The following is an 18,109-nucleotide window of genomic DNA, read 5'->3' as shown; positions in this document are numbered from 1 at the left end:
TCAATGAAGCAGTGAACAAACTGCCAGTGCAACTCTTCCCCAGCCAACGAGAACGTGAGAAGCCAGTTGAAATCTGGTATCCCTGGAGAGAGCCACACTGCAGGAATTTTAAATTGCTCAAGTTTTTAACCTAGGATTAAAAAAAACACTGGCAAACCAGCGAGGACGGTGCCTCTGCCAGCCTCTGAACTTTCCTCCTAGCAGAACCAAACTTAATTTAACCACTTCTGGCCGACGATCCCAAGCACAGAGACCATTTAGAGGAATTCTCCTTCAATGGGGTTATTCATTAGAGCCGTAAAATCCGCCTGCGTTTGTCGGAAGCCGGATGCAGCCTGGGAAACTGGCCTGGCTACCTGGCCCTCCATTTTCACTGCCAACAGGTGATCCTGGCTCCCTACCCACTTCCAGGAGAGGACAGAACCCTCTCCTGGTCACAGTGCAACAGCCACGCCCGGTAGTATTTTCACGGTCATTCTGTTAGAGTGCTTATTTTTTAAGCGAAAGAGAGCAAGCAATGGGGGCAGCCAGCCCAGTGCTAGCGAACCGGGGCTGGAACGGGCACAAAACCATGGTGTGCTCCCGACGGGCCGCCCGTCTTCGGAGGTGCCACCCGACAGGGCCAGGGCCAGGGCCAGGCAGGAGGGAGGACTCCGAACCAGGGCCGGGCCGGCTTCGCTCAGACGAGCCCAGGGCCGCCCGCCTTGCCCGGAGGCCGCAAACAGCACAGCCCTGAGCCAGGCGGCGGCCCCGGCCGGAGCCAGAACGGTGCGACAGGGAGTTCCCCCCACAGACAGCCGGGGACGGCGACAGGCAAGCCGGGACCATCGTCCTGAACGAGTCTGGCCGCTCGGCACGGATCGGCCCGGCCGCATTTCACCTGCCGCGTCGGCTTGCCCGGTCCCACGTCCGCCCGAGCCGGGGATGGCTCCATGCCCCAGCCTGGGCCCAGGCCCACTGCCCCGCGGAATGGCAACACCTCTCTCCCCTCTCCCGCCGCTCAACAGGTGCGCGGCGGCCGCACTCACCTCTCCGCCATGGCCGCTCTGCCCGCGAGCGGGGCAGGATGTGAAACCCGATCCCGGCCCCGCCCGGGGGCGGCGCGGCCCGACCCGGGACCCCCGGCCGCTCCCCGGGTCCCTCTGCCGGGGGCTGCTGTGCCGGGACGGGGCGGGGCGGAGCGGGGCGGGGCGGGGCGGGGCGGGGCGGGGCGGGGCGGGTCTGGGCAGGCGAGGCCGGCGGTAGCGGCGGAACCGCGGGTCGAGGGCAGCCCCTGGCGGCGGGTGTGGCCGCTCCCGAACCCGACCGAGCCCGCTGAGTCCCGGCGGAGCTCCGGCCCGAGAGGCCGAAACAAGGAGACTGGAAGCGGAGCCGGGACATCAGTTTTGGAGCCGCTGAAGCCTTATTTGAGCTACAGGTCAATGGCCAAAGCCAGCGGTCGTGACTCGTTTGGTGAGGAAAACAGTGGTCAGGCGGGTCACTCCTACCCTCGCCTCGGGGACCTTTGGGCAGCGCTGTTGTTGCGGGCCCAGGTGCGGCCTGTGCTGGATCACAGCTGCCCCGGTGAACCGTGTTCTCCGGCCGCTGCCTCCCGCAGCCCTGGGCACATGGGGCTGTGTTGGTTCTGCTCTGCCCTCTGGTACTCCCGACATCCTCCAAGAGCGTGGATGGAAAGCGGCAGAGGGGACTTGAATCAGCCTGGAGCATTGAGAGATGAAAAGTTCCTTTGCCAATGCTGGATGCTGAGCTGTCTCTGCTTCTAGGTGGGAGGGTACAGACATTTGTGTCAGCCTGAGCTGTAAGGCTGCCGTGCTCTGGGTTTGCCCAAATATGTTCTCTTTTTTTTGCCCCAGCAACTTTGTCTGGGTAGATTTTGTGGATTTTCTGTTTCTTCTCTATCCTGAGCACATAGTAGACTGGTCAAAGCTATGCAGGAACATCAGGTGTGTCTCCAGCAGATCCACCACTGGTGTACAAACAGCATAGGCTCAGAGTTCTCAAGAACAAGTGCCTTGGCCAGCACGAGTAGTCTGAATAAACAAGCTGTGCACTAAAGGCCAGCCCTGCTAGATCAGCTTCTGTCAGCCACTGTTTTGGAGTATGTCATTTGGCATGGTGATGCAGAAGAGCTCCTGCTATCTCAGTAATTGCTGCAATGTGGCACTGCTTCCAAGGAATCTTTCACGGAGTCCTGTTATTCCAGAATAGGAACAATCCCCTGTGGAAGCAAATCCTAGGGGTCGAGCTGCCCAGATTCCTTGACCCTATAACTGGGGGTACAAGACTTGACAGATACTTGGTGGATGCCGTGGTTTGGGACCCATGTCACATAAGGGAGTAAATGTCTGCCATGCTAAGAAATGAGTCCCTTCAGCATATTAATGACCCCATGCAAGCCAGCGATGAAGGTCCCACCCAGAGCAACTGCTGTGCTCACTTGCAAATGGCATTTCGGCACTTTTGAGAACTTGAGGGTAACTTAATCTGATGACATTCCCATGAAAGTCACACTGCATTTTTAAATAGCAAATAGAGAGACAGTGAGATCATGGCCACTGCTCTTGTGGGCTGGTCACACAGATGCACTGTGCTTCAGGGTTGGGGGGGAGGTGAGGAGGGGAGGAGGAGGAGAGTGTGTCCCTGCAGCTAGGGGCCAGTGGGGCCCCCACAGGGGCTGTGAAGCAGCTGGAGATGATGAGGTGCTGTGGGAAAGTAGGCAAGAGAATTTGAGTAGGCAAAGCTCAGGACTGAGACACAGGCTAGCAGGGAAGGAAAGGAGGGTTTGAACCAGCTCTGCATTGAAAACAAAAATTTGCTGGTGTAGCTCTACCATGATTAAATTGGCATCCCTCCTTGTGGAGATGCAGATATTGCTTACCTTTGCCAATAAAGGTTATACTTGTCCTCAGGGAAGCAGTAATACTGGGAAAATACTTATAGCAGCCTGGTAGTCTCTGTTCACAGGCTTCTGTAGAGACAGACTTACACTGTGTAAGAATTTTAACCACTTGATCATCATTTCTATGCTAGCAAGGTCTTTTGGACATGTTGAAAATAGATACTGGGGACATGGGAGGTTTCAGAAGCCCCAGGTTTGGGGCCCCCCAGAATAAATGACCTGACACAGCAAGTGGAAAGTTTGCTGCAGGAGGGATCAGACAAATTTTGTTGGTTTTGGTTTTTGGGGTTTTTTTTGTTTGGTTTTTTTTTTTTTTTTTTTGCAGCATTCTCATTTTATTTTGCATATTTCAGGGTTTGATGATAAAGTGTAGGCTGTTTTCCACCTACACCTCTTAGAGCCTTGCTGAAGAACCTGAATATCATCACTTGGCTGTTGCAGCTCAAACTCTTGGGATGTTATTCTGCACTAAGAGATCCCAAATGGGCAAACTGGAGGCTCTCAAGGACACAAAGGACACACTGAGATGACATCTCAGGTCAGTCCAACTCACAGGCTGGCAGCTCTGTGCTGGCTTGCACAAAGTCACACAACAGGAGGGCATCAAAATGCAGAGCAAAGAAGCCACCTTGAACGCAGAACCTCCTGACTAGAGGAGGCTCACACACTTGCTGACACTTCCTCACTCTTGGGAGCAGAGATCCCCACTGCTGGAGGAGGAAAGTTGAGTGACAGGGGATTCAATTATCTAGCACAACAGACAGCTCTGAGGCTGTGCCTTGCATAAAGGTACCAATGACACTCTAGCAACTCAGAGGGGGGAGAGTAATCCCGGAGGGAAAAAAATGAGGAAGCAGCTAAAGGAAAATCTTCTTTTGTGGGAACTTTTTTGGAGACTTTTGAAGTCCAGACAGTCAGGGGCTGAGGAAAATTTCTGCTAGCGGTACCTGGTGCAATAACACAGGAAGTGCTCCTCCAGAGATACAGGTGGGTTGCTGTGACATATGTGAGAGATCAAGCCCACCAGTCGCAAGGTTTGTTATCAATACACCAGAAGTGGCAGCAGGAGGTAAATGTGAAGTGACTTGAGAGCATGGGAAAGAGGATGCAGAATCTCTGAGAACAGAGGGCCCTTCTCTTTTGCTAATAAAAGAAGAAACAGCCTTTATGGATTATAAGGCTGTGAACACCAGATCACTGTAAGATGAGGTAAGAGATGTATGATCAGTGTTTCCAGGCCACATCATCTCATTGCTGCCTGTTTCTGGCTGAAGGATAAACTGCATAACTGTCACTGCAGAACTGCAAAATGAGGCAGCTCCCTGAGATCATGCTTGAATTGTTCCTCAGATACTGCTCCCAAATGGAAGTAGCTGTATTTGAAGTTATACACCTTTCATAAAGCTGCTCATCTGGTGCTCATACTTGGGCACACAATTCATGTCAGAAAATGGCAGGTCCTGACATGAGAGGCCTTCCTCATGTGGGGATGTGTTAGAACCAATGATGCTAAAGCTATGGAAAGCTTAGTATTGCAGTGCTGCTGTCCTGCTCGTGTGTCCCAGGCTGAGAGTTGTGGCAATCCCTGGGCAGATAGACTACAGGTGTGAACACAGCCAGCACATTGCCATTGAGATTTGGGAGATATGAGCAGGCACTGCCCATGCTCTGCCTCTGTTAACAAACTCTCTTCCAAACTGCACAGCTTGGAACCAGTCCAGTCTAGCACCAGACCCACGGTAACTGTCCCCATGTACAGAAAGGAGGGGAGTAACAGCTCCAGTCAGGTCTGATGGCCCTTTGTTGAGGGACTGGTGATATTGGGAGTAGATGCCTAAAATGCTTGGCAAGGTCTGTATGGCTGTACTTACAGCCAGCACTGCACCAGTGCAGCTATAGCCTTGGATACACCTTCCAGGGCACCAGCAGTGGTAGCAGGGTGAGTTGCGAGATGTTTCACTGGGGCCTCCCTGTGCTACTCCTGAGCTGCATTTGAGCTCAGGTCCTCAGCCTTGACCTCACTTCAGCTATACTCCACTGAAACTTGTGCCAGGCCCACTCACTGGGTCAGCAGTCACTCAACCCTGGCTGACCCCTGGCTACTGACACCAAACTCTCTGCGCCTCTTGCATGGTAAGTATGGCGCTGTCATGTTGTTTCCAGCTCACCTGTCATCCTCTCCTGCCTCCAGCACCCCAAGCCCCCGGGGCTGGAAGGGAAGGCAGGAGCAGCTCGGTGTGCTCTTGTAATGAGGGAGCCAATAATACTAGAAAACATTGTGTGAAAGCCCTGTATTAAATAGGTCAAACTACTGCCCAGATACTCCTAACAGTGTTTACATGTGGGCTCACCATGGGGAGCTCTTTGTGCAACAAAGATAAAGTGCTGGGCTGATTTGGGGACACAGTTCACTCAGATGGGTGATGAGATCTCTGTCCTTGGAGATTTTCAAGGTTTGGCTATGCAAAGCTATGGTTTACCTGTTCTGGTATTGGTGATAGTGTCATTTCAAGCAAGAGTTTGGGCTAATGCTCACCGAAGGTCCCTCCCAACCAACATGTCTATAACTCCACATCAGGGAGCTAGAGGTTTGGGCTGGGCAGATATATGTGGTGAATTCTCCAGTATTTCAGCACAGACATCTTGTATCCAGTGTCTCAAAGACCTTATTGAATGCAACCAGGCTGACCTGGGTGCAGGCATTGCTGGCTGAAGTTCTTTGGATTGAGTGCTGTGAGAGTCCTCTCTGCCAGATGGTCTTAGCAAGTATGATAAGGAAAAGAAAAAACATCCCTGTTCTTCATTAGTCCTGACTGTTTTGTGGAGATGATGCCATTGAATGGCTCAGGACAATCATTTGGAAAAAGACGGAGATATTTGACCATTTGTAAAAATACATGTTTTTAAGCACAAATCGGTAGAATGCTGTGGTTTTGGTTTTGGGTTTGTTTTTTTTTTTTTTTTTAAATAGCAGGCATGATGTAAATTTATATAATTAGCCAGGTGTTCTGCAATGGGGCTTTTTAAAAATCATCCTGTCCTGATTTTTCCTGCTTTACCATCTTTAGCTCCTTTTCAGAGTAAGCAGCAGTTCTGTCACGTTACTGCTTGGCAGCGCAGCAGCTGGCTATAACCCAATCGTGCAGCATGGGACAGGGAAACAGATGGAGCAGCAAATGCTCTTTGTTTCCTCTCCTGCTTTCTAAAACAGATTGTAAGTGAAAACATACAAGGGAGGTTTTTGCCATCTTCCCTGCTACCGCGGTTCTCTCCCTGGCTGCTGACAAAGCCATGGCATTTTACAGCAGGGGTAACATCTCCAGGCAGCAAAGGAAAGCTGTGTCCTTTGAGGAGAGCTGCCAAGAGGGGAAGGGCACTAGATACAATGCCAGCATGCCCGTGGATGAGAAAGAAGGGTGCAGTGGGTGAAATGGCCCAACTGAGCCAAGGGCCCCCCATGCAACAAGCCCTGCTTCTCTTGTTGCTCTGAGTCCTGATTATGGTGTTCATCTGAACTTGGGTGAACTCCATCAGCTCATTAAACTGGCATGGAACAAAAGAGAGTGGTATTTTTGACAGTTAGGAGCCTGTGTGAGGGATGATCTGGTAAGCACTGGGATTAGAATGAGGAGAGTAGCCATACATCAGGATGGGCCAGGAGAAGAGCAAGGGAGGAAGGTGGAGGTGGGATGTCCCTTGTGAAACAGATCGACTCTGCTGTCCAGGTTAGTCCTTGTCCCAAAGCTAAACGAGACACAGGAAGGGAGGTCCATGCTCCCAGTAACTTTCTATGAGCCAAACTCGGAGGCTGCTGGCAGTGATGGTCAGGAAAATGTCCCCAGCAGAGGTTTGGCTGCCTTACTTAAAAGTTCATGTGGGATGTAAACGCCTCAAAATAAGGTAATTCTGTTCCTGACACCGATTCAGTTACAGATTCTCAAAGGTCTTCTGCTGTGTCACAGCCTCCCATGCTTCTCTGTTTCTGGTAAGCTCTGCTGCTCTCAAATATATGTCTGCTAAGGATTTACTGGTTGAGCTGGACAATAGTGCTCTCTGCCCCACAGGAGATGTTATACTTTGGAAATTATGAAACTGTTTCCCCACCAGCAGCCTTGAGCTGGGGTTCACCTGCCCAGAGCAGAGGATGATTGCTGAGAGGCTTGTGGCCAGGGCTTATGACTCAAGACTGAGCTAGTACTGCCAGTGCACCCAAACAGCAGCATGAGGGGTAGAGATAGAGCTGTGCCACCTCCCTGTACCTCCCTGCTTGCTCTTCTACTGGGCTGCATGGGCTGCTTGCCCATCTGGCTTTGCTGTGGCTGATGATTGTGCCACACAATGTAGTATTGTAGCTCCTCAAGTTAATCCTACAGTCTGATGTTTTTTTCTCATAAGCCTTGACAAATTAACTGAATCCCCATTTCTATGAGTAACCTTGAAAGAAGGTCCCACAGTCAGGTCTCAAGACATAAAGAAAGATGGGGATTTGTGAGATAACTTTCACTATTTCTGACCAGTTTTGGCCTTGTTGTCTCTTGGGGTGACCGTTTGGACATCTATCTGGAATCCCACCAGGGTGTTTTGCCTAAGTTTTCTTAGCTTCATCCCATTGTTCCTGTTCTTCTTAACTAACACAAAAAAATTCCGTTTTCTTGTTTATAGTATGCTCAACTGAAATTTCTAAACATTATTATTTCTTACTGTATCCTTCCAATAAAATAAAACAGATTTCATTTTTTAAAATTCAATCCCTTTTCTCTCAAACATTGTCTTGAGCTCTGCCTGTGCACCACCTGCTTATTAACACATACTGAAAACAGAAATCCTATAATGAGCACTGGAAATGGGTTGTAACTTTTTATCCGTTATCCTTTCTCATATGGTCAAGGATTTGAGGACCAGCTATGTTCCTGCTGAACTCAGTGGGAACAGCAGCAAATCATTTACTCTACCACATAACTGCAGAGGGAAGTGAAGTTTCCAAACCTGTTATTGCCAGCATTGCAATGCTCAATGTACCCCTGTACTGCACTGACTGTGTCCTCTCAGCATGCAGGTTCCTCTCAGCATGCAGGTGTTCAGCTTTAGACAAACCCGTTTGAAAGCTGTTCTTTGCTAATTTTTTAAACATCTTGGAGATCTACTAAGCAGATCAACTCAATAAGCAGGTTCTTATATTTTAATTTGAGTGCTGTGCACTCAGGCTGGGTGCTGTCCTGGTTTAAGGGACAGTATTGCCAGAAAAAGAAAAGGGCGAGAGTTTTTTTTCCCCAAAATGGATAGTGAAAAAAACCTTCCCTCCCTCCCTGTTTATTATAATTTGGAAATTAAGGAACTCTCAGGCAAAAGGTATGGGTTTTTGGAATAACAGTTCTTTACTGATATATCTACAAGACAAACAAGAACAGCATCAGTTATGAACAGATCAATGACAAAACAGAACTCAGTCCTTTGGTCCGGTCAGGCCACACGGTCCCGGTGGAGCGGGGGCGGAGCGGCTTTTTCCTCAGTCGCGGCAACTGCAGGAGCAGGCAGGCGGCAGCGGCAGGGGGGTCCCAGGTGGGAGAAGGGTGAAGGAAAGAACTCCACTCACCGTTTGCGTCCCGGTTCTCAGCGCTGTTCTCAGAGCAGGAAGCTGGAGCAGTGTCGGAGTGCAGGGCCTGGTTGCACCACGGAGCAAGAAAAGAAGTTCTCTCCTCCGGGTTCGGCCGTAGAGCACGAGTGGCCCTTGGCAAGGACAAAGCAATTTACAGCTATTCATCCCCACCCCCTCTTTTGTCTTGAGCAATTAGAAACCAGGGAGTTGCCTGGCTAGGTTACTTTGACATGCTAATGCGAAAAATTCTCTCCGCTGAGGGAAAGAGTAAAAAACTCCCCCAACAGGTGCTAACAGCTTGAACTTTCGCATCTCTGTCCATGTACGTCTGAGGCTGCTCATTGTGAACAGCTGCTGTTAGAGGAGAGAGAAAACACTTGGGATTACACCAGAGCAGTGTCTCAGGGGACCACCCCATGCAACCTGCAGATAGTCCCCCAGAATAGCACACCTGCAGGAGGCCATGGTCAGCCCCAGAATGGTGGGGCTGTCTCATGGACAGCCCACACTGTCTAGCATAGGGATGAGGCAGGTCTGAGGTCAACCTGGCAAGTCAGTCTGCAGTTTGGGATCAGCAATGAGGCCAATGATGGTGACCAGGGACAGACCCAGCCCATGACAAGTCTGTAGTAACAAGGCAGAGCTGAGGTTAGGTCACGCAGGCAGGTCAGGGTCAGAGGTCCGGGTCAGAGAGACTCAGGGCTGGGCATGGTAAGAGCACTGGAGACAAGCACATCTCAGCACACCTCAGATGAGGACTGAGCATCTGGGGCTGATCTGAACTGGGGCTCCTGGGCAGGGCTGGGAGGCAAGCCCTAAATAAGGCTAGCCTTAGGGCTAGTTAGTGCTCTTGGGGCCCTGAGAACGGTTTCACAGGCAGATGAGATAGCAGCATGAGCATAGCCAGTTGAAATGAAGCCAAAATTCTGCCTCCCCCAGGCCCCCATCTTCAGGGATGGTTGACATAGGAAAACCTTCACCCTTCTCTCACAGGCAATTCCTAAGCAAGCAGAAGTGGAGGGGTGTAGATGCTGGCCCTGCTGCTCATATTGACATCCCACCAGATCTTCTGGAAGGAGAAAGAGATTCATCCAGTACTAAAACTAGAAGAAAAGCTGAGGACAGGCAGATTGATACATGGAAGAAACTTAAGTACTTATCTCCACCAGCAGTGTCAAGTCCTTGGGGAGCAAATTGCCCCCTCATGTCAGAGATGGACTAAGATCATTGTGTGCCAAAGAAGCCGGGTCCTCTGGCTGTCAGCCAGACCTTGCCCATGTCTGTGGCAACCTCGTGCAGGTCAGTGGGCTGCAGTTGGGATCCATGCGAGGAAACAGAATTTGCTCAAATCTACCTGTTGTAGTGACTGTCAGATGAATTTGATAGTTTATAACCTATTCAGCATTTTCTCTGCTGGTGTATGCTCGTGGTCTACACCACGTTCACATTTTGAAGGGTATTTTACCTTTAATTTAATGCTTCCATAGCCTTTTTTATGATGCTTTGTAGCCATAGTTTTTTGGTTTTTGTTTTTTGGTTTTTTTTTTTTGTGGTAATACCACTGTTCTGAGTAATTTTAGAATCTCCATGCTTCTTATAACCATGTTATCCTTTCAGTTTATTAATTTTTTAACAACCTCTCAAGGGAGGAATTTCTTTGTTGATGTTGTTCTTTCAGTGTCACCAGATTAAATACGTTGTATTCACTGCTATGCATGACTGTTCTGATAGCCCCTCCTACAACTCAGCATTAAACCCAATTGCTTCTTTTATGTTCTCCAACCCGCTGCTCCAAAAAGCAAGCCTTTGTGGTATCTAGATGTAGCAACCACATGATATGCTGATGTGACATTTACTCACTTGATGTGGGGGCAGTTGGAGACTTTTCATAATGATGTTTTCTGCCTTGGCAGCCACTCTGACCTCCTAAATATATCACTGTTGCCACCACTGGTTTTACACTCCACTACAATAGTCTTAATTCTCTCCTTTGCCTATTTGGTGTGAATTTTCCACATATAGGGGTTCAGTGTTACATCTTGGAAGATTAAAAAGGTTTAGGCACATTGATTCTGAAGTTTCTTTAACACCCAGCATTACCCTTCCATGTGCTCAATAGTCAGTTCTTCCTGCACTTCTGCAGCCAGCTGCGTGTGCCACCTGTTACCTGCCTTGTACCAGTGTCTAAGGTTGTTCTCAGCAAAACTGGATAGTGCAGCTGTTCTGTCTTCTTTTGTGAAGGCTCAAATTTGTTTTGGAACACATCGATGGCTGTCACCAAGTTTCTGTGCCTTTTTGGCTGGACTTCATTTGTTCATTTTCCCAGTAGTCAATTCCTACTTCGGTTTTGTCAACCTTCATCCTCATCTTTTAACCAAGTGAGGGAGCGATGAGTACCTCACCCCACTCTCTGATCCTGACCAAGGTGTGGGCAAAGGTCAGCGAGCAGTGGACGGGGGCAGCAGGCAGGGAGCAAGGAGGGGTGGGCAGGGGGCAAGGAGGGGTGGGCAGGGAGCAAGGAGGGGTGGGCAGGGAGCAAGGAGCGGTGGGCAGGGAGCAAGGAGCGGTGGGCAGGGGGCAAGGAGGGGTGGGCAGGGAGCAAGGAGGGGTGGGCAGGGGGCAAGGAGCGGTGGCCGGGGAGCGAGGAGGGGTGGGCAGGGAGCGAAGAGGGGTGGGCAGGGGGGGAGGAGGGGTGGGTAGGGGGCGAGGAGCGGTGGCAGGCGGCGCAGAAGGCAGGACGGGCAGGAGAGGGTGCAGGAACGAAGCAATGCAGGAAGCAGTTGACGCAGGCCGCGATACTGAACGTGCAGTCCCACATGGTCTAGCGGTTAGGATTCCTGGTTTTCACCCAGGCGGCCCGGGTTCGACTCCCGGTGTGGGAAAGCCAAGCTTTTTATTTCGTTCGCCTATTTACCTTTTGGGTAATTCTGAGCGATCCGTCCCACCCCTCGCAGCGCGGGTAACGCAAACAAACTCCCACCCTCAACCCTGGCGCCTTACGCGAACGAAAGCCCTGGCGCGCTTACAGAAGGAACACCAGCCGGCATTATGCCCCAGCACTGCAGGGCCAGTCTCTCCTCCGGATCAAGCCATCCCACAAACAAGAAAACTTTTTTTAGGAAGTGTGTTACTGAGAGCTTCCCCTCAGCTCCAAAGGTGAATCCAGCCAAGGGCGTAGTGACCACAACAGCCCCGCGGAGCTGAACGTCGACAGCCGATGGGCCAGGACATTGCTGTGATACATTGCTGTGCCTCGTCTGGCAAGGCTGTGCAGGTATTTGCTACTCCAGACCCCTCATTAGCCACCTTCACTCTTTCTGTGAGTGCTGTAAGCGTCGGGGTCCATCCATTCTCCTACACTGCTTGGCCACCAGCCAAGGGCAAAGGGTGTGTTAGTGGAGTAGACAAAAAGCCCCATGTCTGTGTACTCCTTCCAGAGCCTTGCTCCACAGGCAAATGATCACAGGGAAAAGCCTTAGGGTTTTCCACCAGCACGAGCGTATGCACATACTTCAGTCCCAAGGTGAGGGAAGAAGGAACATGGAGGTGGTTAGATCAGACCTGTTGGCTGAGGGATAAGGCACAGGCAGCCAGAGCAGTGCATGGGAACAAATACAATAAACCTTGTTTTCTGAGAAGACTAGTAATTTTGTTTACAACCAAACTGTACAGAAATTATTAGGTTGGAAAACCCCCTATTTAGTCAAGCTGTGTTTTTCATTTTAAACAGATAATTTTTCCTAAATGTTCCAAACTCTACTAGTAAACCACTTCATCTTAGAAAGGCTTGGACACTCTGGGCAAGGGCCCCAGGATCATTTTCTGATATTAACATTTCAGGAACTTTGTTAGAAATGACATTAAATGAGACAGTAGCCTGGGATTTTCAGAAAAATTATCATTTCAGGAGATAATGTTTGTTTAGAAATTCTCTTTACATTTCAGATTTCTAGTACAACAACACCCTTAAAATTCCCCAGCAACAATTTATTTCATGTTGATTCTGGCAGAAAACCCACAATGTTATCTGTCCTACCTTGAGCAATTGCTCTAAACTTACTACATATTAGAAAATTTAAATACAAATGAGCCATTCTGTGAGCTCTGACAGAAACAAAGCACTGATAGTAAGACAAGACAGGGCCTTTTTCACAAAACACTATTTCCCTTCTGAGCTAAACTTTCAGCTTCAAGACTCCAGCAACCTGCAGCGGCTTGGGCCAAAAGCTGCACCAGAAGGGTAGGTCACTGACAGATTTACTTGGTATTGAAGTGGCTAAAAATTCTGCAAGACAGTGCTGGACCACGAAGGGAGGTGTAATCTCTGGCAGAAGGATAGGGCCGAAAACCTTCAGACATAGTTAATCTGACTGAACAACATCAAGCCCTCAGCCAAATGGAAGAAGATCAGACCTCGGCATGAGGCTCAGAACGTCCTGAAGGACCGGCTCTTCCAGAGCCAGGAAGGAAGCCGTGCTCCGAACGCACCGGAGTCCCAGCAGCCCTCAGACACTCGCGCCGCGGGATCATTGCCGGGCCCCGAGCAGGGGCAGCCGCAGCCCCAGCACAGCGCCCTCAGCTTCGCGCGCCCCTCCCTCGGCCCCTCCCGCCGGGCGGCAGGCGGGCGTGCAAGCCCTCGCGAGAGCTCAAAGGCGCGTGACAAGGCCACCTGTCTACCCAACTCTCGCGAGCATTTGAGCAACACCTTCCGTGCGCGATATCTCGCGAGAGGCGGCGAGCCCGGGCGTGCAGAGGCTTGTTTGGCAGTGAGTCTCGCGAGAGCCCCTGCGTGGTGCGCTGGACGCCCCCGTGCCGTGCGCGGAGCCGCGAGCGGCCGGGCGCCATTTCGGGAGCAGCCGCGGAGGCATAGACGGGGCCATACCGGCACCGGGACCGACTCACGGCCGCCCTGCCCCTCGCCGCCCGCTCCCCAGAGCTGCCTGAGAGCCGTCGTCCATTTAAGATTCAGACGCCTGGAGAAGGTGCTTGGGCCTATTACCCACCGCCAGCGCAGTGACGCCGGAGCCGCCGCTGCCGGACCTTGGGGCCCTAGCGAGGATCGCACTGCCCGCGGCGCAGGTAACTGCAGGGGGGCCACAGGCCGCGCCGCCCGGCGAGCGGCAACCTGGTCCGCGGGGTACTGCGGCCTGTGGATTTGCACCCCTCCCGCCGCCATGGCCGCCTCGGCCCTGCCCGTGGGGCCTCTCTGCGCCTCAGCGGGGCCTGAGCGCCCGGCGACCCCCGCGGCGCGGCCCTGTGCGGTTCGGTTGTTCCCGTGGCCACGTCGCGGGCAGGCCCGGCTGCCCCCGGCATGGCGCTGCCCCGCCCCGGCTCCCCCCGCTCCAGCCCCCCCTCCCCCCCGCCCCCCCGCCCTCTTCCCTCGATGGCGCTGTGCGGAAGGACCGGGCGGGAGCGGCTTCGGGGCTGTTAGCGCTGGGACACGGGGCGGACGGAGGTGGGGGAAGGCCTTTGGAAGGAGCGAGGTGGGAGGGCAGCCACGGCGGGGAGGCAGCGCTGGGCATTACTGTTTCTGGGAAACCGAATTCGATCCGCTCGATCGTGTCAGGAGCGTGTGGGAATTCTGGCTGGGGACCTGCCCGCAGACGTATGGGTGCTGCTGAGAAGCGAGTTCCCCCTTTGAGGCGTCGGAGTCCTCCCTAAAGTTTCCTGATGCTTTTCTAGGACACTATGCAAAACATGTAGAATTCACTGGATTTCCAAAACAAATAGTTTTGAGAACGGGACCCTTTTAAAGTCCTTTTGTGTGATAATCACAAAATAATGATTAGCTCAGTTGCAGTAAATTTCCTGTCCTCCTATATTTTCTGTAGATCCACATGTCTCAAGTGAAGTTGATTCCTTTTTTGTTTTGATGCTTTGGGATGAGGTTTTTATTGGTGGGTTTTTTTTGCCTGTTAGGGTGGTTTTGTTATCTTTTTTCCCTGTACAACCAAGTTAGTCACACGTAGCTGTTTTGAGAAAGCTGAAGGGCTTTTAGGAAAATTATTTGAAATGTCGGCGTTTAGTGGAAGATACCTGAAAGTCTCTCAGGACTTTCTAGTAATTTGAAATTTTTAAGAGCTTTCATTTGCGTTTTTTAAATAAATACTTTCAACTTTATATGTAGCATCATTGTATCCATTACACGTATGCGTTGCAGGGCTGATTTTTTTACATCTACTGTTTTACACGTAGAGAGAAGGTATTCTGATAACATGGTATTGTCCCAGTGGAAATCTTTTGTAAAGAGTACAAAGGGTACAGATTGCTAGGGTGAGGCCAAAGGTCTGTGCAGCTCAGGAGATTCAGTGGTGGTGGCCAGCAGTAAATGCCAAAAAAAGAATGAACAGCACAGTCACAAATTGACAATTCTCTCTGTGTGCGCTTAGTTGTCAGTTGTGGTTCAGGGTCATGTGGCATGTCTTTGTTTAATGAAAACCTTTCTCTTTAAACTTTTTTTTTAACATTGTATGTGCTTCTTTTTCTTTGTTAGGATCCACAGTGCACTTAATCAGTGAATACAATGGCTAAATGCTTTGTGAATAAGGACCGTTATTCTGAATCCACTGGATGATAGTTCATTCACTTGTTATTTGGGTGAATACAGTAATAGTCATTCCCTCTGCACTTTACCTTGCCCTTGATGGTCCCTATCCTGGTCACTCCTCTTCAGGAGGAAGAATTCCTCCCCAAGTGTAGCTGGATATGCTGGCTAAATCACACATCTATAAATGTAATTTTGGGTGGGAGTTGTCACCAGTGGGAATTTTTTGGTAGAATTCTGGGTTTGCCTTTTTCATGGCCTTTAATTGTAGTGATGTACTATTTATGTACTAGTAGAACAGCTGTGAATTAAATCACGTGCATGTATGTAGATGGCTTGAAAAGCTAAATATAAGTACTGTAGTAAAAAGTAAAATTGAACCATTACACTTAAATGAAGGATGATCATATCTGTAAGTGATAGCACTATAGCCCAACAGGTAATAATTTGAAAATGAGGCTAGTGTGCTTTAGTTAAGTAATTAAGTGTGAACTTCCAGTGTTGTGATCCTACTTGAGGGTTTTATTCTAGAATGCATCCCTAGGCCAAGGTCAGATGTGCTGCAACTCTGGTAAAGCATTCTCAATTATGACATTTTAAGTGATCAGTGTAGAGGGTCTTGATGTGTTGGAGCATTTTCATTATTCTACTCGAGTCTCAGGACAGCACAGTTCTGCACAGTGCCTTTAGACAAGGTGCAAGAACTAACCTGTATGATTAAAGTCTATTTTATTGTGTACACACAAATTTTCAGTGTTGGACTGTCAGACTTGGAACTAGAGGACTGGCCATTCTTGAGTTTAAGAAAGAAAAAGAAGAGAAACTTCACTAAGAGATTTGAATAAATTGAGCATCTAAGTTTAATGCCAAGAGTTTTGAGAGGTGCTTAATAGCATACCTGCATAGGGAGAGGAAGTCAAGTGTCAAAGTGATTTAGAGTATAGTGAACATAAAATTATATTAAGGGATTGAAATCGGAAAATAAGAGCAGCAACTAAACCCAAAATGTCTGGTGTCAAGCGTTACTGGTGTGGTGGATCTTTTTGTTTTGAGACCTGGAGTTCCAGACTGGATGGACTTTGTGCATGCTTTAGTAGCTCCTAGTGCTGCAGTCATAACTGTGTTTCTGTGACCCCTGTTAATGCAGGAGGCTGCATTTCATAAAGCACCACGGTGTCCACATGCTGATAAATGATGGTGGCAAAGGCTAAGAGCTGTGAACAGGTTTGCCTGATTGTTCATTGTCCTTTGGTGGAGCTCTAGCACTACACAAGATGGCCACCAGAGCTGTGTTTCTGTGGCATAAATGCACTACGCTCTTTGTTTTGAAAGAAATTGGTGGAATACCTCTGGGGTTTCTTCTGGCTGATGGTGTTTAATCATGTTTTGTTGTTTGCAACTGTAATTACTTTGCACGCATTCGTTATCATCTTGCTGGGCAAACCTTCATTCCAGTTTTTGTTGGAAATACCTACCAAAGCATGGTTTCGTGAATTTGAGCCAATGCAGTGATGACCTCTTAAACAAAAACTTTTGGGTATAAAGCGCAAGGGTTTTCCAACTTAGGTGGAATTTTCTTCTTTCAGGTGTCCTGAAAAATGGCTGATGATATTGATATTGAAGCAATGCTTGAAGCTCCTTACAAGAAGGTGAGAAAAAATATACTGGTGAGGTCCTGTTTACCTTAATTTAGCATTATTCATGAAACTACTGCTGAACTGTAAACTAACATCCCTGGAGCCCTCATGATTTATCTTATTGGACATACATTACACGTAACTTTCAAGTTAATATATACTGTTAATGTAATTATATTGTGCAGTAGTTTCACTTCAGCGTGATGAATAAATGCCCATCTATCTCTCTTTGTAGACTTGCCTAACGATATCTCACCTCTACTCCCATGAATTCACCTTTGATTCCAGTGTGAACTGTCAATCATAAGGTAGTAATTGAGTGACGTATCGCTGTACCGTGGTCCCCTAGGTTAAAAAAAAAAAAAAACCAAAAAAAAAAAAAAACCCCACCAAACACAATCAAAACAAACGAAATCCACCCAAAAACCAACTAAACAAAACTGAAACAAAAAACAAAACAAACCCCAGAAACGAAAATCCTAAAACCTTTCCTCTAAAATTGTGAAGTCTGGTTTGGTATAGCAACAAGGTGAATGCAGTGGTTTGGGAAAACAGCAGGGTTCCAAGAATAACCTTTTCACTAGTCCCATGGCAAGTAAATATTTGAAGTATCTGCTCAGTGCAAGAAGAGTGGGACTTGCGTTTAATGCAGAAGGCTGCTGGCGGTTAATCTTTCAACAGGGCAGATGAAAATCAATTGCTGAGTGAACGAATTCACAGAAATTCTTGGATCCCTGAGTAGAATGTTCTTAGCAAGTAAAAGACAGTATCACAGTCTGCGGTGTTATTCTAAAATAAGCTCTTGTATTCTTCTGTCCCAGTTGTTTAATTAGGAAATGTCAATTTTTCTGTGAAATTTTTATCAGTTAGTTTAGTGATGTCTTTCACTTAAACCAGCAGCAAATGAATACTGTCTTTTTTTGTTTTCCACCAGATGGTGGTGAAGTGTTAATAGACTGCATGCTTTAGCACTGATTTTGAAAGAAATGTATATAAGTTTAAATCGCCTAGGAATTGTACTTTTGATGTAACCAATGTGATTAAACTGTAAAGCCAAGTATATAAATTATATAGCAGCTATTGTTAGTCTGTTCCGCAGTGTTTATTACAACCATGTAATGAATTTTGGATGAGCATTTGTAAGTTTTAAGTGGTGTGTTTAGTTTATGTAATATCTAGCAGTTATGTTTACATCTTGAAGAGAAATTTGTGAACTGTTGTTTTGAAATTCTTGTGTCCTGGCTTAACATGGATATTTTCCATGTAAACAGGTATGGAAATAGGGAATGTTTAGGCTGGACTGGTGGATTATTGATGGCTTTCTTGGGAGTCGACGTTACTAAAGCAGTGTGAATCCCTGTTTGCTTCAGGGCGAGATGTGTGACAGAGGTGACATCAAGCTCTTACAACCCTTCATCGAAAATGAGTGAAGA

At 48.8% G+C, this 18,109-nt stretch overlaps 2 protein-coding genes and 1 non-coding gene across 6 annotated transcripts in view; 2 read left to right on the top strand and 1 right to left on the bottom strand.

Annotated features, from left to right (window-relative positions):
- LOC117004148 (rho GTPase-activating protein 39-like) overlaps window positions 1-1,133 on the bottom strand; it is a 58,029-nt gene extending 56,896 nt beyond the window's left edge. The window contains exon 1 of the mRNA XM_033074671.1: window positions 1,029-1,133. Coding sequence (XP_032930562.1) covers window positions 1,029-1,039 — 11 coding nt within the window. The 5' untranslated portion in view covers window positions 1,040-1,133. The remainder of the gene's footprint in view (window positions 1-1,028) is intronic.
- A 10,172-nt stretch (window positions 1,134-11,305) lies between these two features.
- Window positions 11,306-11,377, top strand: TRNAE-UUC. The gene has a single exon. It is a non-coding gene; the product is annotated as a tRNA-Glu (tRNA).
- A 1,909-nt stretch (window positions 11,378-13,286) lies between these two features.
- RBM39 (RNA binding motif protein 39) overlaps window positions 13,287-18,109 on the top strand; it is a 29,368-nt gene continuing 24,545 nt past the window's right edge. For 2 of the 4 annotated variants that reach the window (XM_033074685.2, XM_033074684.2), the window contains exons 1-2: window positions 13,289-13,574; window positions 16,626-16,688. In XM_033074685.2, the coding sequence (XP_032930576.1) occupies window positions 16,638-16,688 (51 nt within the window). In that variant the 5' untranslated portion in view covers window positions 13,289-13,574; window positions 16,626-16,637. Of the gene's footprint in view, window positions 13,575-16,625; window positions 16,689-16,911; window positions 16,985-18,109 lie in introns of all 4 variants that reach the window. The other 2 variants (XM_033074687.2, XM_033074686.2) reach the window with 2 other exon arrangements.

Source organism: Catharus ustulatus, chromosome 17, assembly GCF_009819885.2.
Source record: "Catharus ustulatus isolate bCatUst1 chromosome 17, bCatUst1.pri.v2, whole genome shotgun sequence".
Lineage (NCBI taxonomy): Eukaryota > Metazoa > Chordata > Aves > Passeriformes > Turdidae > Catharus > Catharus ustulatus.
This window is presented reverse-complemented; position numbering and strand designations above follow the sequence as displayed.